Source organism: Hemicordylus capensis, chromosome 1, assembly GCF_027244095.1.
Source record: "Hemicordylus capensis ecotype Gifberg chromosome 1, rHemCap1.1.pri, whole genome shotgun sequence".
In the NCBI taxonomy this organism is placed as follows: Eukaryota; Metazoa; Chordata; class Lepidosauria; order Squamata; family Cordylidae; genus Hemicordylus; species Hemicordylus capensis.
This window is the reverse complement of record NC_069657.1, coordinates 261,100,887-261,124,167: the sequence shown is the minus strand read 5'-3', so window position 1 is coordinate 261,124,167 and position 23,281 is coordinate 261,100,887. Positions and strand designations below refer to the sequence as shown.

The 23,281-nt window shown below is 43.4% G+C and overlaps 1 protein-coding gene across 6 annotated transcripts in view; it reads right to left on the bottom strand.

Moving 5' to 3' along the window:
* Positions 1 to 23,281, bottom strand: part of PAK5 (p21 (RAC1) activated kinase 5) — a 160,369-nt gene that overhangs the window by 32,296 nt on the left and 104,792 nt on the right. For all 6 annotated transcript variants that reach the window (XM_053284708.1, XM_053284709.1, XM_053284710.1 and 3 more), the window contains one exon: positions 5,276 to 6,064. In XM_053284708.1, coding sequence (XP_053140683.1) covers positions 5,276 to 6,064 — 789 coding nt within the window. The remainder of the gene's footprint in view (positions 1 to 5,275; positions 6,065 to 23,281) is intronic.

Sequence of the window (23,281 nt, the reverse complement as noted above, 5' to 3'; positions counted from 1 at the left end):
CGTCTTTTACGTTAGTGTTCATAACTTCTCCACAAAAGAAAGCTCTTGGCAACTATCCACCAAAGTATGGGGCAGAAGTTGAATTGTAACCCCCCCCCCTTTTAAAAGCCTTGCTGCTTTGATAGTTATGTGGTTAGCTCAGATCTTAGATACAGGTTAATTACCTTTCAACTGTGAGTGATCTGAAATTTACTTTAATGAATATCACAGGGTTGGTGTTTTTGTTTTGTTTTGTTTCTTTTTGCATGACAGACTACAAGAGACAGGTTTAAGAGAAAAAGAAGCAAAATAAAGTTTTGTAAAACATACTCATGCATATATTGTGTGCATACATATGTCTGAAGACAATCCATTTCTATTTGCTGTGAGAGTCTTAACAAAATGACATCAAGTCAACTTGACACACCTTAATTCCTAATAAGACGGGAACAGAGATATTCATAGCATTGCAAAGGCAGATAGGCATGCACTAAGTATAGTTATCATCATCCTTATTATTATTTTACATGTATGTTTCAATTAAGCTCTCAGAGGAAATCATTTTAAAGACTGAAGAAGACTAAAGACTGGGGGTGGGGGGTGGAATTCAGATTCTCAAGTCCAGGTCAACAGAGCAGATTAAGTTCTGACAAGAAATCCATCAAAAGCACAGCAGTGAAACGGAGCATGCTGTTGAAAAGGCAGCTGTACTGACTAGTCTTAATGCAACTCAAAGGCAAACCGTCTCCCTTCAGCACAAAAGACTTCCTAGTTGCTCAGAAATGGCTCCCCCCCACCATTGCTTTAAAAAACTCATTTCCCTTTGGGGGTTAAAAGGGTAGGTAGGAATGCAAAAACAAAAACCAGCCATTTGATAGACTTTAGAAGAGCTAGAAAGATTGCTGCAGGGAGGAGTGAAGCATCACTGCTTCGGATGCAAATGAAGGCACTGATCCAGAAATTAAGACTGTATGGGTAGGCGGATACTCCCATCCCTGTGGAATTGCACTGAAAAACAGATAATGGACATCCCACTCCCTCCTAGGGCTGACACATTCAGTTTAATGAACTAAAGTGCAGTTTGACTTGTCCATAGCTGATTCACATGGCTTTTTTCTGTATGTCGAAATAAAAAATTACTCAGTTGGTGTTTCAGCCTTTGAGGAAAAGCATTCCTGCGCCTCTGTGCCTCATCACGGGCTGGAGTGAAATACGAAATAGATTCAGGATGGACGCACGGATGCTTTTCACACAAAGCATCACTGACCAATGGAACTCACTACTACAAGATGTAGTGATGGCTAATGACTTAGAGGGTTTAAAACGGGACAGACTTAGAAGACTTAAAAAGGGATAGACAAATTCATGGTGGAGGAGAGGTCTAGCACTGGCTAGTGATCATGATGGTTGTGTGGAGCCTCCAGATTCAGAGGAAGTATATCTCTAATTGCTGGGGTGGGGTGGGGGGGACAGGGAGGCCACAGCAAAAGAGGGCTGTTGCCTTCTTGGAGTCATCTTGTTGACCACGTTTGGAAATAGGAATGGATGCTGAACGAGATGGACCTTTAGGTTGATTCAACAGGGTGTCACTCACATTATACATTATGTGTGGAGTAGAGATGGACAGAGAGAGTTTTTTCTCCCTCCCTCACAACACTAGAACCAGGTGTCATCCCATGAAACTGAAGGCCAGGAAATTTAGGCCCAACAAAAGGAAGTACTTTTTCACACAGTGTATAATTAATCTATGGAATGCTCTGCCACCAAATGTGGTGATGGCCACTAGCTTGGATGGCTTTAAAAGAGGTTTAGACAAATTCATGGAGGATAGGTCTATCAATGGCTACTAGTCTGGTGGCTACAGGCCAGCCTCGGAGGCAAGATGTCTCTACATACCAGTTTCAGGGGAGCAGCAGCAGGAGAGAGGGTGTGCCCTCACCTCTTGCCTGTGGGCTTCTCAGAGGCATCTGGCGGGCCACTGTGGGAAACAATATGTTGGACTAGAAGGGCCTTGGGCCTGATCCAGCAGGACTGTTATTATATTATATTATATTATATTATATTATATTATATTATATTATATTATATTATATTATATTATATTATATTATATTTGGGGCATCTGACTTGTCCCTTACTCTGGAATCATCCATCAAGTTTAATGTAACAGTTTTGGAAGCAACCACTTGATTACTTTAGCTTACAAACCAACGTATGTGAAAGGCTTCTGCTGCACGGCTAAAGGCTCAACTATGTGATTATAGAGATCTTATGAATCATATGATTACATGCAGAAGTGGCAGCCTGCTTTGGGTAAGCTAATACATATGTTTATGATGTGCATGCTTGCACATTTAGGATGCAATATTCTCTGCCCCATGTTCAGGCCCTTAGTAATTATGAGGACCCAGCACAACACTATCAGAGCTGGCTCAGAAGGAAATCCCACTGTGTGCAATGGGGCTTACACACCAGGAAAGTGTGCACAGGATTGCAGCCTAAGACTATGAAACTATTAACATTTTGGTTTGACTGATGCTACTGAAAAATGGAGAACAAGCTTTATGGATAAGGGATTTTGATCCCCATGCAACTTTTTTTTTTTTTTAGATGAACTCCAAACCACCAAGCAAAAGCTCCATAATATGTGCCTATTTTCTGAATAGCACTAAAAACATCAGCATTTTTATCAAGAAAGACTTCCGCGTTTCCTAAGCAAAGCACTGTTTTTATGGAAGTCCCCTAAGGATTGGCTGCAGAAGGCAGATGAAATCAAAACATAACATTATTTTAAAATATGACTTCCAAATAATTATTTTATGTTACTTTTATAAGCCATCATTCAACAAATGGAGGTTTAATGTGGGGCTGCCAGGAAGACAGACACCCATTCAGGCACTGACCAGACCCCAGCCTGCTTAGCTATAGTAGGTAGTAGCTGCATCACATCCCCTCAGAACCTACTCGAGGAATATGAGAGATGGTTTTGGAAATATGTCATATGTCACTATATGCACTCAAATCCTCCTCATGGAAGATGGTTTGATCTTGTAAGTGTCGTGGTTTCTTGAAAAATAAGGCCTTTTAGAATCTACAGGCTAAACTAGATGGATCATTGTTACATTAGATGTGGGGCTGCTGCCAAAACCAGCAGGCCGACATTTAGCCCCCCTCTCCCTTCCATCCTGTTTTGGAGCACTTACCTATGTCCTTTGCATTGTGGTGTTTTGCATTTCCCTGCACTTGATTCACATCACTGGCTGTTGCATGAGGACAAAAGGATATTCTACTAGTCATGGCAGGGCGGAAGGGGAGGAACTAAGCAGTCAGATTCCCTTTCAGGTGACAGCTGTGCATTAGGACAGTCAGGACAATGTATTGCGAGCTGCTTGTTGTATTCTATCTAGTTATCTGTTGTGTTTTGTTGTTTAGAAGTTTGTCCCAGTGGGGATCCTGTAGAGCAGGCTTCCTCAACCAGCGGTCCTCCAGATGTTGCTGAACTACAATTCCCGTCATCCCAACCACAATAAGTTGTAGCTGGGGGTGATGGGAATTGTAGTTTGGCAACATCTGGAGGGCCACAGATTGGGGAAGCCTGCTGTAGAGAATGTCAAGAGGGGGTGTGTGGAATGAAAATGGAAGGAAATGAAATAAAAATGGAAGGAAAGGAGAAGGAGAAAATGGAATTGTTTCTGAATAAACTCTTTGTTAAATCTGTATAAGATTACTTTGTGTCTGTGAGGGAAGCAGCTATAAAACAGAGGACAATTTGTTATGGGACAGCTAACAAATCTAATCTATCTATCTATCTATCTATCTATCTATCTATCTGTGAGAAATGAGACAGGTTTAATGTTTGATCTGGATATTGTGGTTTCCCTGGTTTGGATGACTCTTGTGAGCCCATCTTCCTTACAATTTGATCTGATTTACTTTGCATTGTGAAAACAAATTCTTGGCAGCTTCATGTGTGAATGAAGGGAAAAGAACAGTGGTGGGATGCAGAAAACATTGCTCAAATTATGGCTTAAGAATAACTACGGAATGTGCATTAGGATGTGCATCCCATTGGAAGCAAAGAAGATTGCACCTCCTTTAGGATGCACATCCCATTGATCACAATGGAGTAGCTTGAAGGCATCCACATTTGGATGCTATTCAGGTGTGCATACTTGCACATTTGAATGCTACTGCATATTTGGATGCCACTTAAAGCAAAGACATCGGAAGCACTCTGCAGATATCCAAGAACATGGAGCTGAAAAGTAGAAAACTCCATAGATATAAAGGAATGGGCTGTACACACCAATGGTTATGTCAGGTTTCAAGGATGCAGACAGCTTGAGGAACAACTCCTCACTTAAATCTGGAAGGGGAGGGAAGTTTTAGTGGGGAGAAAATACGTTTTGGGAGATTGAAGATATAGCTTGTTAGGTTTAGCAGGGGAGGTTTAGTACAAGGGGGGGGGGACCTTTCAAACACTTAGGGAGGGATTTATACCCCATGTAGTCTGGCCATAAAACTATCACTCAGCTATGTACATTATGGCCGCATTCACACATAATGCAGAACCGGAGTTTAGGGGAGCAGAGGTTATATCACCATGACATCCGAATGCATGCAACTCCGGTTTTGCGAGGTGATCCACCCAAAGTTTGGATTTTGAAACTGCAATCTAAACCCTCAGGTTGCAGTGGGTTTCATGGCCCCAACCTGAGTTCCACACAGACTCTGTGCTGTCCAGATTCAGAACTGCAGGCTGCGTTAACTGTGACGAGAGTTGAGGGAGGAAGTTCCTCCCTCCCTCTGGCCATGATTGGCTGAGCAGGCTATTGTTCGTGCCAGAAGGAAGCCCACACAGCCAGTTGCCCCTCCTCTCTTCACTCTTGATGAATGTAGAGAGAGTGTTCTCCATGACATCCGAATTCGGACAGGAATGCAGGGGGGAGCAGTTCCATGTTACATGCAAATGTGGTCACTGTATATTGTTTCAGTTCTAACCAAGAATGGCCCGTTTTGAAGTACTTTGACCATTAGGGGACAGAGCTGCAATCAAGACCATGCCTCCGAGTAGAAAAACGTGAGTCTAAAGTGAGAGACTTTTATTCACCTTCACATGCCTGTAGGTAAGCAGCCCTCTAGTTCACCTTTCATTCCTCTGTGATAACAAAGGATGGAAATAAGGCTGTCTTTAGTACTGACATACTGGGACTATACCTCAGAGTACAAAATAGGTGTTTAATTCTAGATACTGAAGTGACCACAACGTTGAAAAGGTTGACCTGTAAACGTTTACCTTTGGGATGCCTGTTGCTGTTTCTGATAAGCGAGGGTAGGTATATGAACTATACGAGTGGCCTTGCTGACTGGACTTAAAAGCACTCGCTCCATAGGGCATGATTGGCTCTTGGAGACCAGAGCCTGACCTGGACCTCTGTCTCATGGCGGGTTGAGGGCTCGTCTGGTTGACATAGGATGACTTGGGCCTTTTGTCATAATCATCCTTGCCCCAGTCGCTGTCACTGTATTCTAGTCTCTCTCTTGAGCATTGACTGTGAATGGAAGTTCGAGAAGGGGTGTAATGGAAAGGTTCTTTGTAATCCAGAGAAGAGCCACTAGGAGCCCTCTGATACTCCAGCTTCAGACCACCATACTCATTCAGTTTGCTTTTTGTTTCCATGTGAGCATGATAATCTGGCAAGAACCTAGCGATCTCAGACTTCAGGGGCTTAGCTTCTGAGAAATACATTTCGCTGGGTTTCATTTTCATGACATGTCCGTTCTGTTTTGCAGCGCAGCTGCCTTTGGAGTATCTGTCCAATTCTTCCCCGTGAACACTTGTATTGTCTCTGTATTTCTCACCCATGAAGTCTGCAGCAGTCTCCGACTCACTGGAATACTGAGAATATGTAATGTAGCCATTTTCTTGCCGGTGGCTTTCTACGTGGTTCGAGTGTCCCAAGTGAGGGGTGGGAGGACTCTCCTTCCGGAGCGAGTTGGAACGTGTCACTGAGATATTGTCAAATTCTTCCAGCAAGCCATTGATTGAAGTATCCTTGCAAGGTTTATTTCCTCTAACGATGGTCTGGGAACAGAAGATAGCTTTTGATTAAAGACTGCCTTAGATGTAATGTCATACTGATAAAAACACACACGACTGAACAGAGCAATTTCAATGATACAGCAAGGAACATGACGAAAATCTGCCACATCCTTCTATCAAATGTAACATTTTAGGACAAAAATGTCATTTCCCCTTATTGCATTCTCTTGCAAACTATACACAACTATGGACTATTATAATAAATTGCCATTTAATGCTAGTCAGTCCCACTGCCAGGCAAAGCTAACAACTAGTTTGGTAGTATACAACTGGATGAAAAAAGCATCATTCCTCAGTTTGGATTATTTTATCCAAGTTATTACAGGAGAAGTAGTGGAATGGAAAATGCCATGCTGATTACTGGGCACTTCAATCTTCCATAAAAAGATCTCTTCAGGTAACACTATCAATGCACTGAGAGGCTTTTTTAAAAAAAAACACCTACCCTAAATTGTTTTCTTTTCTGTTCTACACAGTTGCCTTAGTATTTCAAACTGAGCTATAACAACTTGCTACTTTCTTAAAAGGCCAGATTTTTCTCCTTGGTCATTATCTTGGAGATCACTCATTGGTAGAGCACATGCTTTACATGTACAAAATCCCAGGTGTAATTGTTGGCATTTCCAGTTTGAAAAGAAATTTCATGTGTCAGAGCTGAGAAGGCCTCTGCCTAAGGCTCTAGAGAAATGCTGCTACTCAGAGTAGACATTACTGGACTAGATCAACCGATATTCTGACTCAGGCAGATTCATATGAGAAGTTAACTTGGTTTAGGAGGTTCAACTTAGCCATTTGTTCTTTGGTCAACAGGACTTGGATAAAACACTCAAAGAATACCAGTATAAACAGCACATTATGTTCACATTTGCAACTTGACTAGTCCCAGTGATACCAATAGGGCTAGGTAGAGATTAACCTACCAGTCATTATAAACTTTGTGGCCAAAGCAATAATTTAGTGGTTCAACCACTTCACAAATGGAGTTCCAAGGTATAAATGGAGGTTCAAGGAATAAATCTAGGTGAGTGAAATGCCCAGAAGGAAAGCAATACAATAGGGTCCTTGTTTTCACTAGTGACTAGCATGACCAAGTGGATATCCTCTCTAATAAAACGCTTGGTGTCCGTCCGTGGACGGCCACCAAGCGTGTGTTCGTGCCTCCCTGCCCTGTTCTGCGCCTGCGCGAAGCGCAGGCCCAGAACAGGGCAAGGGAGACACGACCGCCAGCACCCGGCGGACATCTTGGATGGCCACAAGCGGCCGCCCTGAAGAAGCCGGAGAAGCGCCAGCGGGGGAAACTGGCCGAGGCGGCGGCAGAGCCGCCGCCTCGCCCAGAAGAGACAGCAACCAAGCTGGGGAGACGGGGGACAGAATGGAGGCCAACGGAGGCCGGCGGGACAGAGCCGACCGTGAAGGGCCCGGGCCGGCCGCGGAGGATGGCAGCGGCGCCTCCAGAGACCGCCCGGCCGGTGATTGAGGGGGGAAGAGGCGGCAGGGGAAGCCTGTCCTCCCGCCACCCGCTCACCCGCCCTCCCAGCTTTCCAAAATCCCCTTCCCCGCTCCTCCCCCCAATTGATTACGGGCCAAAAGGGCCCATGAGAAGGCCGTCGCCCCCGCCTATCGCCCACCCAACTGCCCGAGCCCACCTTACCCGCTCCAGCCCGCGATAGTCGGGCGAAGAAAAAAAAAATTATTTGCACAGTGGAAGTGAGGAGCTCAGAAACAGAGCTCCTCTCTGTGCTATGCTGCTGCCCAAACTGCCGCTATGGACGAAAGGACGCAACGTCCTTTGCGTCCATAGCGGCAGTTTGGGCAGCAGCATAGCACAGAGAGGAGCTCTGTTTCTGAGCTCCTCACTTCCACTGTGCAAATAATTTTTTTTTCTTCGCCCGACTATCGCGGGCTGGAGCGGGTAAGGTGGGCTCGGGCAGCTGGGTGGGCGATAGGCGGGGGCGACGGCCTTCTCATGGGCCCTTTTGGCTCGTAATCAATTGGGGGGAGGAGCGGGGAAGGGGATTTTGGAAAGCTGGGAGGGCGGGTGAGCGGGCAGCAGGAGTACAGAGGGAGGAGGGGAAAATGGAAAAAAAAAAAAAAACAACCGAGAGAGAGAGAGACAAGCAGAAAGGTGGAAGAAAAAGAAAAAAAAACACACTTAAAGGCGGGAGAGAAAGCTAGCGCCCGTTATCATAACGGGCTTAAAAATACTAGTTACTAGATAAAAAAGGAGGATGGACGCATATATTTCAAATAACATTTGAAAAATGGAATTAGTGTCATGCATTCCAAGAAAGTATAATAAACTCATCAAATTTCTAGTTTTCAATCTTCTTCTGTTTAGGCTATAAGTTAGTTTAAAGAGTATCAAGAGCATAGAATTCTTACAAAATCAATAGGAATTCTGTATCTTAGCCTTAAGTATTTAGCAGTGTTTGTTACTCAGTTATGTTGACAATGTGAGTCCAACTGCATAGATGGAGAATGTGAAATAGTAGGGGGGTTTTCTTTCCTGGACTGGCAAACATTAAAGTAGAGATATAGGGATAGTTTCCAATGGGCCCTCTTGGAATGCAGCATTTTTAGATATCTTCTCTAGCCCCTAAATGTCTTTGATAACCTTAAAAGTATTGCCCTAGATAATCTACAAGACAATGACTTGAATAGTGTCTCAAATTAAAAACAAAACAAAACAGAGGAACAGCATTCAGAAGCAGTGAATTGTTATTGAAAGAACTGTTATTGGTTGATGAACTGTTATTGGAAAAGAACTGTTATTGGTTGATGTTCTGATATAACGAACTGTTATATCAGAGAACTGTTATTGGTTGATGTTCTGATATAACGAACTGTTAAAGAACTGTTATTGGTTGATGTTCTGATATAACGCGTGGTGTAGTGGTTAGAGTGCTGGACTAGGACCAGGGAGACCCGAGTTCAAATCCCCATTCAGCCATGATACTAGCTGAGTGACTCTGGGCCAGTCACTTCTCTCTCAGCCTAACCTACTTCACAGGGTCGTTGTGAGGAGAAACTCAAGTATGTAGTACACCACTCTGAGCTCCTTGGAGGAAGAGCGGGATATACATGTAAACATAAAATAAAAATAAATAAATAAATAATGTGGTATTCACTTTGGAGAAACTATGGCTACATTCAGAGGCAGAGGTTTTCTTACGGTTACATACAAATGCATGCAACTCTGGTTCCATGCAGCGACCAACCCTAGGTACTGTTTTTTTTTACTCCAATTTGAACTCTTGGATTGTAGTAAGTTTCATTGCTGCAACCGGGGTTAGATGCAGCCTACGTTGCGTCCAAGTTTGGAACCGCTGGCTGTGTCCCCTTCAACAGGAGTTGAAGGAGGAAGCTCCTCCCTCGACTCTGGCCATGATTGGCTTGCGGGCTATCCCTCATACCAGAATGAACTCCTCACAGCCAGCTCCCCCTCCTCTCTGCAGTCTTGCTGATTGCAGAGAGAATTCTCTTTGTGATGTCCAAATTTAGACAGGAGAGTGGGGATGGAGAGTGGTTACATGTGAATGCAGCCTATATTTAGAGGCTGGGTCAGCCAGACCATTTGTTATTCAGACACAGAGATTATTAACAGAGTAAATTGAATTTAGTTTTGAGCTACACAGCACAACTAAGTTATAGCTCAGCCCTAAAATCATTGGGCATGAGTCAGCACTTTTCGGATCCATTGATTTCAATGGAAGAGTTGAGAATGTACCTATCTCTCTCCAATTGAAATCAATGGGTTGCATCCAAAGGTTAAACCTTTGGATGCAACCCATTGGTTTCAGTGGGAGAGATATAGGCATATTCTTAACTCTTCCATTGAAATCAATGGATCTGAAACGTTTTCCCACCAGAAAGAACCTTCTTCCAGTGGAAGCACTCTTTATCCGGAGGAAGCTCCTCCTGCCAAAGGAAGAGATCCTTTGGTCACAATACATTCTGACTTAAACATGCTTAACTTTGGCTGGATGGTGTCCACCATGCTGAAGAAGATGCCACTGCAGAGCATTCTTTTTATGGTCATTGATCTTGAGAGGTGCCAATGTCATTTAGATGTTTCAATCCTAAGAAAAGCTAGTCCATGCAGCTCTTGTCGTGGAATGAAACTGATAGGAACTGACACAGGTCTAGCCTATTCATGAACCTTAAGACATAGATTTTAAAATAAGCACCAGCGGAACAATCTTTCAGTGATCCTCTGTCCCATGCATTTGTGTGATAATTACTTCCGTATATAGAAGTGGGCTATTTGGGTTAACAATTTGGTTGGAACACTTTTCATTTTAAGGCTGTGAGATTGGTGCACAGACACAGTTATCCCATGGCTTCAGTAGGTCTTATGCTCAGCCATAACTAGCATTATGTGGTGCTGCTGACTAATTTGACCTTGTGCTATTGGACAGTGAAACTTACCATAAGTTATTCTAAAGCTGAGGACCTCGCCTGTGGACACTGTTAACCTCTTGGCAGTCATCTGAGATCCTCCCAGTATCTGCAACTGCATCTGAATATCATCTGGCCACTTTAAGAGGGTATGTATAATAGAACAGTTGTTATACAACTGTTTTGAAACTATTCCTAATTTCTGCTTTATGCCATTATGATTTTGTGATAGGGTTGATTTTGTGATATCTAAGTACCATCGCACATTTTCTTTTTGTTGTTAAGCAACATGATGCAAGATATGTTTCTGGATATGCCTGTTGCTGTTTGGCTACATGGCTTTTATCTATATTGAGTTACAATGACATTGTGAGTGCAGTTATGCAATAAAATGGTAACAGTATTTTACACAGATATTAACACATTTATAAAACACAACTCTCCATTCTTCAGATCATACCATATATTTGTATACTATCACTGTTCCCTAAATAAACTGGTAACCAATGCAGATGTTTCAAAACAGGTGTCATACATTCATTCCTTTCTGGTAGTGAAACAAAATAATTGATGAGAAAGATTTTGCAAGCCATGACCTTATTTATTCTTACTAGAATGCCCCTGGATGGCTGAGAAGATGTTATTACCCATGCCAAAATCTATTAAAATTAGTCAGAAACCTTCTGCTAGACCTTAAAGAGGGCTTCAGATGTGTCAGGCATCCAAGCCAAAGTCCAGGATGTCAATGTATCTGAGGAGTGGCTTCAGAACTTACATGCTTCTCAACAAACAAAAGCAATAGAGAGAGATCACACAGAGCTTAAAATGTATGTTCCAGTTGTGTGTACGTATATCACCATTTCCCTACGTTCCTTGCCCTTCCCCCGCTTTTTTTTGCTGATGTGTCATGCCACACCTAGAAATTGGCTTCCAGGCTGTTTGACATTGGTCAATCTGCTTTGACCTCTCATTGATTCTTGTCCTGGCACTTATGAGCTCATGTTGCTATTCTGAATAGGGATGTGCACAAAACCAGTTTTCCCAGTTTAGTTCAAATCCAAACTGGATTAGAACTGGACCGGTTCGGTGCTGCCCCCTGGCCCCAACTGGTTAATAACTGGTTACGAGTTTATTTTAATTTGAACCCTGGCTTGGTTCAAATTAGAACCAATTCAGGCCCGGCTTGAAGTCCCTACTGTGTGCTAAATTTGTTCAAAAATTAGTACTCACACAGCAGCTGGTGTGTGTGTGGCAACTTCCCCAACCCCTGATGGCTTCTCCATGGGTCCTGAGGGCTGGACCGGGGCCAGTCCAGGCCTTCTTCTGACAGTTTCAGCCCATTTCAGGCTCCTTTGTGTGCATGGAGGCCATTTGTTTTAGCTCCACACATGCTCATGGGTCATTTGCGTGACCCGGGTCTGGAGGTCTGGGGACAGGCCATTTGTGTGACCTGGGTTGAGGTCAGGGGAGCCACTGCCCCCCCCCAACAGCCGCTGCGAATACTAATTTTTGAATAAATGTAGCGCACAGTAGGGGCTTTGAACCTGGCCCAGACCGGCTCTGACTCAAGCCAGTTTGCATATCCCTAATTCTGAAGCTGATGATACTGAAACAATAGGTCACACAGGAGTCTGCAGATGGCTTCCATTCGACTCTGGAGCTGTTCAGTGACACAAATGTGTTTCATTATGTACTTGTCTTCCTTTGACAGGAAGATTTTATGTCATTCATATTTAATTATCACATCATAAAACAGCACATTTGACAATGCAATCCTTTATAATTTAATGTAAGATGGAAGTACCCAAGAGACAGTAATTTCCCCTGTGTAAATCTATGGCAGAGATACAAGCACTGATTTCATATTCTCTCTGAAATTATGCTTCAAAACAGATGAAATTCCGCTCCATCCCTCCTTCCTCTACTACTACATGTCCTCACTTATTTTGCCTGTGTCTGTGAATTCCCTCTGCTTGTGAAAGCAAAGGGGACCCTTTGTACGCAGGAGGCTGCTCTTCATAGGAAATCATATTTTTCAAAGAGATGTCTTTTAAACTGGTGATTCTATTATATTCAGCAGGGAGAGAGCAACTGGCCCTATCCATCCCCAGCACAGCATCCCTCCAATGGCTGTTGCTGGTATCTGCCTTATGTTTCTTTTTAGACTGTGAGCCCTTTGGGGACAGGGGACCATCTTATTTGTGTATTATTTATTTTTGTATGTAAACTTCTTGCAAAACTTCTTTGGTTGAAGAGCGGTATATCAATATTCGTAGTAATAGTAATAGGAGCAGTAGCGGTACTGCTGTTTTTTATTTTGTGCCTTACCTAGGGATGTTCAAACCGCACTCTCTCTCTCACCCCCTGCAGAAGAATTCTGCAGGCATATTCACAACCTAAAGAGCAGATTTCTGCAAAGAATCAATTTCTTCATGTAATATTTGCTGCTTGAAGTCAGAAAAGAGGAGCGGGCCATGATTTGCACAGAGGATGTACCAGATGTACGAAGGCCTGTAGTAGCTGGTGTGAGCTGATAACAACATTGGTCTGTGCCGACAAGTAGACATCTTTGTGCTGGTGTGAACAGGGTGTGGCCTTCTCTTTGACAGTGCTAATATTTACTAGAAATGCTCAGATTCCATTACGTTTGGCAGCTCTCTCTAGACATTTCAGGCCACAGTCTGTTTTTTAAAGATGCTTAATGTCACGAAAAAGATTCACACAGGATACAGTCGCAAGATATTGCCACACATTGTCAGTAAATAAGAGCAGTCACAATCATAATAGTTAGGAAATTTAAAAGCATATCATTTTATAAGAAAGAGAAAGAGTTGCCCTAAATCCACTGGTAAGAACTTTCTCTCTACAAGAACACCACTCTCTAGAGTTACAGGCAGAAATGCCATTGGGCTTTGTCATTGGGTTTGAAAGCAGCTTGGCCATCATATCCAAGTCACTTGGTAATACCCACTGATACTTCCTTCCAATGAAGGCTCATGGAATACCAACTTCTGTGATGTGTAATGAGAAGCTGTGACATGGGATGGAGTCTTCAAAACTCATCCATGAAAAACTTTTGCTGAACTCCCTCAAGCCGCCAAATCAGACTTAGTTAAAGCAAGCTACTGCTGAGATATGTGAAGAATTGTTCCCATTATTTCATTCAACAGAAACAATAAACCTATTCACAGGACACGAGCTCTCATTGGGCATCATGGGGTATGAAACCTCATAGAATTAGAAAAAGACTAGTCACATTGACATAAGACGTTAATGTGCTTGCAAACAGTAAGCTGTTTTACTAGTGTGTGTGAGTGTGTTTATAATGTGTGTCTGTATACACACATAATTGGCTTGTAGTTACTTTGAAAGCATATGGATATTTTATCTCTCTGTGACTCTAGACATTTCCCCCCATGTTTTCCAATGGGAGAGTTTTCTGGCATTTTCTGGGACATTCATGAATTTTTCTGGGGTTTTGGATTCATGTGGTAATGTGCCTAAAGTCTGGAAGCTGGCTGTGAAAATGGCATGTTTTTCTTTTGTGGTCTGGGAGTTCCATGGCAGTCAGTCAATGAGTGAGTCAGTGAGGGCTTTAGTTTGCAAGCTCTAGTCTTTCTAGTCTTTTGCTATCTCTATGAGGTATCATTCCCTGTGCTTTCCAATGGGATTATTTTTTTCTGACGTTTTGGATATTTATTTATTTATTTATTTATTTGTCATAGTCTGGGCAAGGTCTGGAATCTACCTGTGGAAACAGAATGGTTCTATCTTTTGTGGTTTGCTCTGGGAGTTTCATGTCAGTCAGTGAGGCCCAAGCAGCTACACACACGTTATACAACACACACATTATATGGTTTTACAAAGCACTAAAGTAAAGACTACTTTAGAAGAGAAACAGCTTTCAGAAGAAAATAAGATCTTGTTCTTCCTAGCTGATACAGGTGCAGTCTAATGTAAGAACACCACAGGTTGGTTCTGTTTACTAAAAAAGAGTTTATACTAAGAAAGGGTAGATAAAGGAATCCAATCTTGGTTCAGCTAATTAACTTGGAGGATTTAAAATATTTTTAAAGCTGGACAAATTGTGGATAGTCAAGGGCACCATTTCAAGTTTCTGGTATGGAGAGGAAATATTTTAGTGAGGGGGGAGATTCTGTAAGGTCCAAAGCCAACTTCTTGAAATATTCAAACTTAAATTGCCAGCTGCAGTGCATTACAAAAGCATCCCTGGTGATCAGTTTTCTTTTAATACCTCAATAACTATTGTGGTGTTTTCAACCCAGATCCCAGGCTATAGTCCTTTTCTCTCTCAAGCAAAAGAGGGTTGTGCCTTTGGCATGTCTGCCAGTGCCTACTGCATAGGGCTGTTGCCCCATTTAATTGTTTCTAACAATAGTCATTCAGCATACAGAACCAGTGAGTTGGTCGGATATTCCAGTGCCCCTGTGGAATAATCACTGTGAAACTTGGTGTGGAGGGAGGATGACAAACCCGCCTCCAACTCCACATGTCACCCCTCTGCATAGTGGAAATGATACAAAAGAGTATCAAACAATTTCCATTGCTATTTGTTATCAGATGCCTACAATTGATGAGAGTTAAATTGCATATATTACTGCAGAACAGAGTGCAGCTTGGGAGAAATCAATATTACAATGGGGAGTTACGGCTGGGCTTTTGTGTCATAGCAACTGCCGTACATTAAAATCAATGAAAGCCAATCTCTTTGAGTTAAAGTCCACTTCTTCCCAAGAGCAGATATCCTCCGCTTTCCATTGCTTTCTGAAGAGTGCCAGCATTTGTTCTGGCTACCAATGACAATAGCCATATTTCATGGTGTTATGTTAGTGGTCTGTCCTCTTGTGATAAGCTATAATGGATCTGTCTGTAAGAACAGCTGTCTCACTGTGTTACAAAGAGGAGATGAAAAACAGCTCCTGTTCCAAAACCACTGTATTAATGTTGACTATAATGAAGTAGGTAATTAACTGCTTTGACCCAGAAAAACCTTGCCTTAACCAATAATTGCATATACTTGTTAAGAATGCATTCCTTTTATTTCCCCCCCCAAATTCGATATTTTCTCAGATCCATTATTTTTATTTATTTATTTAAATGCTTTATAAAACCATGAAAACAATGGCTGACATCCAGACTAAATCTGTGCTGATGCGCCAGCATTTTCTGTCGCATAGTGGGGGAGAAATTTTTGACAACCTTTCCTTTTCTTTCAGTTAAACTTTCAGGTGACTGCAGTGGGAAGGGAAGATCATCCAAAATCTTCTTTCTTCCATTGCTTGATGGAAAACATTGGTGTGTCAGCACAGGGTTAGTCTGGTTGTCAGCCAATATAGAAAGAGCCCTTTCACATGAGCATCTGTGAGTGAACTGTGGTGTGTGTGGGGAGACTCTCCTCCCTTGTTTCCCACAGATGAACAGAACCTCCACCTGGCTCTGTAAACTCTGCACCATGAAGGGGCAGGAGGTAGGGCTGGTCCTACTGAAGGCCTTGGAAACAAAGAGCCATAAAGCGTGCTTTGCAGAGCGGCACAAACACAAATGTGAATCCCAGTAAGTGCTTTATTACAAAGATGGCGACTTGCTGCCAGGAACTGCTACAAAAGGGAAATGGACCAAAACAAATCAAAAACACTGAGGTAGGGGAGCTCTCTTTCCTTCCTATGTACTACCTCAATTTAAAAAAAAAAAGGTAGAGAAGCTTGGCTACCCACATTTGAATTAGCTAAATTGGACGGATTTTTGTGGATTGTCACATGCCTCCAAATCTGGGCTGCATACCTCCAACCTTCATTTTGATAATTATGTGAATAGCCCTACTATTTATTAAATTATATATGTTTGTAAAGCAAATACACAAATATATATTTGTAAAACAGATTTCTTTAAACAGCTAGACATACACTGTGAATCAAACTAAATAGTTACCTCATCTTAATTAGTGTTTATCTGGGAGGGGGGATATTCCAAAGACAGAAAGGGGCACTTGTATCATTAAAGATAAATTAAATATAAACAATCATTCCTGTCTGTTCATCTTCACAAACAATAATTGAAAAAAAATCCCCACGCCACATTAGTATCCAATGTGTATCCACAAGGGAAGTCACAGTAACCTGGCATATTTGATTTTGTATGTTTGTAGTGCAGTTCTACAGGTGTGGGCAATTATCCTGCATATTTGAAAAAAAAATGGCAGACTCATCCTGCATTATCAGGGGCTCACATTCATCCCCAGATAGTCAGCTTAGAGTATTTCAAGCAGCATACCTGCTACCCCACTTGCCCCTAATGATGCATGGATCATGCCGTGCTTTCCCCTCCACATCCAGTGGTGGATTAACGGAGAGGCAGAGTAGGCATTTGCCTACGGTGGCAAAATTTGAGGAGCAGCAAATTTTGCTGCTCCTCAAATTTTGCCACCCTTCTCTGTGGGCAGCAGCTGCTGTAGCAATGGTGGAGTGGGTGAGGAGAAAGTCCCCCCCCTTACCTTATTTTTTAAAAGGCAAACCTTTTTTGTTTAATGTTAAATGGTGGCAAAAGCCTTTTTGCCTATGGGTGGCAAAAAGCTTAATCTGCCCCTGCAAATCCTACCAGCACATCAAGAACACCACACACATCACTCTTTCGCCTACCAGCAGAGTTCTTTGTTCCTGCTGCCAATGGAGGGGGAGCTTTGTCCTCCTCCATGTCCTCTTTTTACTTGACTTGTTGCTGCTGCCACCACCACCGCCACCGCCACCACCATGTTCCCTCTCCCTGCCTTTTTAAAAGGCAGTGGGCATGGAACAGGGAGCAGAAAGAAGTGTGAAGGAATAGAGTGGAAGGGTACTCCTCCACATTTCCTTCCACTCTCTGCTGCATGCCCTTTGCCTTTTCAAAAGCCAGGGAGTGGGAAGAAGAGGTATAAGAGCAGCAACATGGCTGTAACTTACTGCCAAGTAAGGGAAGAGGTGTAGTTAAGCAGCCAGTGGAGCCAGTGGGCACAGAGAGTTCTCCACTGCCTCTGTCATTCTGCCGCAGGAGGCAGCCACATCACCATCATGCCTCATTAGTGGATTGCAGGGGCGTAACCATAATAGGGCCAGGGGAGACAGTTGTCTGGGGGCCCACTGCCTTGGGCCCCCCCAGAGGCAAGTCACATGACTGACTCCCCCAGCCGCACACCTGCCTGGGCTTCCTTCAGTTGTATTCATCCTCCGAAATCGATGTGAGTGTTAAGACCCGGAGCTACCAGAACAGCATGTCTTTCTCTAGTCCCATTACATGAATTGCATCGTCCACAATTTACAAAACCTTTAAAAAATAATTTAGGATGATGTTCTATTGTGGCACATAGGTTATATCTATCTGTCTATCTATCTATCTATCTATCTATCTATCTATCTATCTATCTATCTATCCATCCACATACATACATATATGCATATGTATGTGTGTGTATGTATATGTGTATATGTATATATGTGTGTGTGTGTGTGTATGTATATATATATATATATATATATATATATATATATATATATGAGAAAACCTCTGCGTTTTGTTACCACTATTCAGCCTCATTTAAAATCTTGTCTCTGGGCCCACTGCAACCTTGCTACGCCCCTGATGGTTTGACCTTGTTCATGTTAAATAGCCATAAAATAGTGAGATTTCAAATTCAAATGGCAAAAGTTACGTGCATGGAAACAGTTTTTTATAAAGAAATATGGGTGCACATTCTCCGCAGCTTTACGAGGGTGGAGCAAGAGCTTCGCCCCCTCACATGGATTCAGGCCACTAGCTTGGCTGCAGGGTTGTCTTGCAATCCAATATGGGAGGGCAATTTTTGCTTCTCTCCCCTCCCTGAAGAAGCTCTGTTCACTTGTTGAAATATATCCCTGAAGGCTGTATGACCCTGAGGAACATATTTCTACAAGCAAAAATCACTTCCTCTTCCCTGTGACCCTCCCTGTGTGCACTTGGGCACAAAACAAGCCTTTAGCACAGCTAATCTTGTGGCTCCATGCAAGGGTGGGGCTTTTGCTCTGCCTTCATAATGCTGCAGAGAATGTAGGCCATTAAATATACATATGCACATTTGAGACAACATATAAATGACCTAGATTTTGTTTTGTTTTGCTCCAGGTGCTTAATAAGTATCCAAAAGATAAAACATGGGAGTTTATAAGATGATAAGTACTGTATTATCTGTCAACCTTCACAGCAGTTTCTAAAGTCAGTTGCCATAACAACAGGAGCAACAGTTCATTATAATCACTGTCAAGCAGGTTCTTTTGACTTCCTTAAATATAGTACCAGGAAACAAAATGTTTGGCTTTAAAACTTTAAGTCAGATACTTAAAAGATAATAACTTTCTGTATAATATAAAACATTTTAAGTGACAATATATATATGGTCACTAAGAGTCAACACCAACTTGACGGCACTTTTTCAATCACACACACACACACACACACACACACACACACACACACACACACACGTATTTGCTATTCTAATACTAGGCTTTAGGATAACAGGCAGGATGTCCATGAGCATGCACAGATAATTTGCTGTCTTTGTAAAGAAATACATGCCATTTGCATACATTGACATGCAAACATGGTCCTAATCTTTGAGTTGAAGGAGAAAAGGTGTCACATATAGATAAAACATATACAATTGTGTGCATGCTGAGGGTCCATATTCTGACTTTGGTCGTCCCCCCAAATAAAAAATAAAAAATGAGGACCTGGAGATTTTGTCCATGGAATCTGTGAAAAGAGTTGCTACATGGGACAATGAGAGAATCTAATTTAATATAAATGAAATGGTTGAAACTCTTTGCACACACACAACTTGGATCTCATTTGATTTGCTAAGGAATAGACTACTTTCACCAACATTCCATTATAAATGGTAGACTGGACCAGCCTAAATTAAGCTGCCTAGCTGCTAATGAGTGAGTTCTACACAATGTACTTTGTAGCTGGCCCAGTTTTTCCAAACTGTCCTGAAGAACTTTGGGGAAAATGCAACTTTTATTTAAAAATGGCAACTTATCTGAGAAAACTTGGGATGTCTGTGCAATACCTGGGACAGCTTCCTGCCAGTCTCTGCCATGGCTGGTGATGGCAGAGACCAATTTCCCCTTCCCACAAGAGCAAGGCTGTTTGGGTTAGGGAGGAACTGTGAGAAGGGCTGATGGGCAGCAAGTCCATTATGAACTGGGCTTGATCTCTGGTGACTGTGTGAGCTTGGCTCATAATGGGTTTGGAGAAGGAATACAAGTCCCCCATTCTGAATTTCAGTGGCATCACTACTAGCTACTCCTCCTTTTCCTTGCTACAAGGGATAGGATTGCACAGAATAGAGACAGAGACGGGGGGGATTAAAAGAATGGAGCTTTTAACTGTACTGTGCACCCACATACATTGCTATGAACAGTGCATTATATATAGATCTTCATGTCTGAGCAGCTTCTGTAGACCCTTCAAGACAGTCCACACATGATATGAATTTAAACAGGAAAAATGAATCCTGTTCCAAAGACCTGGTCATTTCAACCAGAGGCGCTCTTACCCCTGGACTTCCATGATGAAGTCCAGGGCCAAAGTCCAGGGCCTCTATAGCCCCTGCCCCCCCCATCCTCTTTAGACTGTCACGGGTAGTGTGGTCACCCAGTGGAGCATGTTAATGCTTAACGTGCAGGGGAGGGGGCCCTCCAAAGGCCTTTAGGTCCGGGCTCCAAAATTACCTAGGTGCACCTCTGATTTTAACAAACTTAGCAACAATCAGGACCACCCTCCTCTCTGGATCACCGACTATACTGCTTGTTATAGAAAACCCAAGCAACAACTCTTGCTGGAAGGAGCCAAATATAAGAAAAGTACTTCTCAAACAAACTGCTATGTATGTGACTTCTATATATAATTGTTTTTACAGTATAGAGACACTAAGGCTAACTGGTGCTGAGGTAGAGCAACTGGCCCATTCACATCTGTTGAATGGAGCTAGGTTCTATCCCAGTTTATTTTTAACTTCTCCCAAAGTTACATCAGCAGAGATAAATGAAATCATCAGTCCTCTTCGGGACCAATCTGACCCTTGCAAGGTTTGGAAGGAGCACGCCGAGAGCAGGGGAAGCTCCTGGCAATCTTCCTTCTTCTCTCCACCCCACCCCGCCCCCTGCTACTTTCAAACTTGCATGGGTCATTTTCGAACATGGTGCTTTTAATGCACTGTCAAGGCAAAGTTATAACTATTTGTACATTGTATAAATAGTACATTACAAATCTGCATTGAAGGTTTATGTATTTGTCAGACACGTCGGCTGCCTTTTTCGTCTAGGCTAGCATGCAGTAGTGGAGCCACTGAATGATTATTCTATCTCATTTGCACAGAACCGAACTCACGGTATTGCTGAAGCATACTTTCTCATGCTGAGGTAGAGGGTGACTTGCTACATACCATCATGTGTGCCTACACACACACACACACACACACACACACACACACACACACACACACACGTAGTATAAACCACTTTGGAAACTTTGGTTGAAAAGCGGTATATAATTTTTTGTCATTCTGTCATGTGTGTTTTTTCACAGTTTTGTTGCTAGACATAAGAAACCAAAGATTCAAAGATGTACCCTTCCTCTATTCAGTCAAATAGCTCCTTATATTTTCAAACTAGGTGTACTCTGTTTGAATACACTGGATACCCAAATGGGGTGGGAAGGGATGGGCAGGCCAGGGGTGCATCCCTACAGGTGAGAGTGGACTCCAGGGTATACAGGAAAAGACTGGCCTGGGGGAAAGAGCAATGGCTCTCTCCAGAAGGGCCATGGGATATACAGTACATGTGCCAGTGCAATATTGAGATGCTGACCTGGGTGGCTGGCTTCAGAGAACAGCAAGAACAATAGCTTGCAGTTTAAATGCCCTTCACTTGAAAAGTCTGGTGCCATTCCAGATCCCTCTGAGCTGAGCCTGACCAAAAATGAGGTCACACCTTGCCCCTCTTGCTACCCAGCCCAGCCTATTAGCTCCCCACCTTCCCCAAACAAAGCAAAGAGAAGCTTGCCTTGGAGAAGGGTGAAAGAGGGCTCAGTCCCACAAAGGAGAAGCCCCACAAGATATCTCCTTAGTTAGAAATGTCACACAGAATCTTGGTTCCTGCCAGAGATCACAGTTATCCAACTACAAGCCCAATGATCCTTGGCATGAAATGATGCTCTTCATATCATTTCCAGCCATGGAGAGGCCTTGTGGAGCTTCTCCTGTGTGGAACTGAGCTCTTTCTGCTGCCTTTTACTAAGTGGGTCTTTCAAGTGCCTGCCTGTTTGCTTCTCCTCCTCCCCCCCATTTGCTATCTGCCCCCCACCCCAAATTGGCTGCTGTGCTGAAAACTGGCTACTGTGTTGAAGTGAGGCTTTGCAGGACTGGGGCTCAGGGGTGACTTGGCAGTTTCCTGGTTTCCATCTGCCAGAGCTTGCTGCTCAGGGCAATTTAGGGTGCTACCAGTGGCAGCAGGCCTGCCACTGGTGGGGTCACCACCAAAAGGGCGACACCAAAGGGAGTTGCCCCTTTGGGGGAGCCACTTCAGGGGACAGCGAGCGAGAGGGCCAGGTATTTGTATTTGGGGTGCATTTAATAATGGGGCTTCTGTTTTAATGAGTTCTGGGTGAGATAGTCTTAGAATGTGTCTGGGCTTACCTGGAGATGGGGAGACAGGGGGCGTGTCCACTGACTGTGGGGTAGCAATTCCGGTGGTGATGGAAAACAAAAGAAATAACGTTGGCACTTCAGTGGGCCATTACGGGGGAAGGGGACATGGACATCTAATAGCTGTTTCTCCTTCTGGCTGTCCTGCAAGCTCTTTGACCTAGGGGAGCAGTGCCAACCACCCTTGGAACCTCACCTTGCTCCTCTGTAATGCCAGGCTGGTCTAGAACAAATCAGAAACCATCCATGATTTGATTCTGAATGAAGGTGCTGACCTAGTATGTATTACAGAGACCTGGTTGGGGGAGGCTGGTGGCCTGGTTTGGTCCCAGCTTCTCCCTTCAAGGTACTCTGTTGAGGAGTGGGTGAGGGGCCGTGGGCGGGGGGGTGGAATGGCTGTGGTCTATAAAAACAATATCTCCCTTACCAGGATCCCTGTTGAGGTGTTGGACCATATCGAATGTGTGTACTTAAGTTTGGGGACCAGGGATAGACTGGGATTTCTGTTGATGTACTGATCGCTCCGCTGCTCAACAGAGTCCCTAACTGAGCTGACGGACTTGGTCTCGGGCTTGGTGTTGGAGTCCTCCCAGGCTTGAGGTGCTGGGGACTTCAATGTTCATTTTGGGATCAATTTGTCTGGGACGGCTCAGGAGTTCATAGCTGCCATGACGACTATGAGCCTATCCCAAGTGGTCTCGGGACCGACGCAAATTGCAAGTCACACACTTGATTCGGTCTTTCACTCTGATCAGGGTGGTGTTCCATGGGTGGGGACTCCTGTGATTTCCCCATTGTCATGGACAGACCACCATCTGGTTAAGGTTGGACTCATAGTCACTTCTCACCTTCGCAGGGGTGAGGAACCTATTAGGATGATCCGCCCAAGAAGGTTATTGGATCCAATAGAAATTCAAGAAGCCTTGAAGGGATTTCGTGTTGGCTTTGCCGGCGATCCTTTTGATGCTCTGGTGGAAAACTGCAACAGCAAACTCACCAAGGCAATAGATATGATAGCTCCTAAGCGTTCTCTCAGACCCGCTTCAAAATTGGCCCCTTGATAT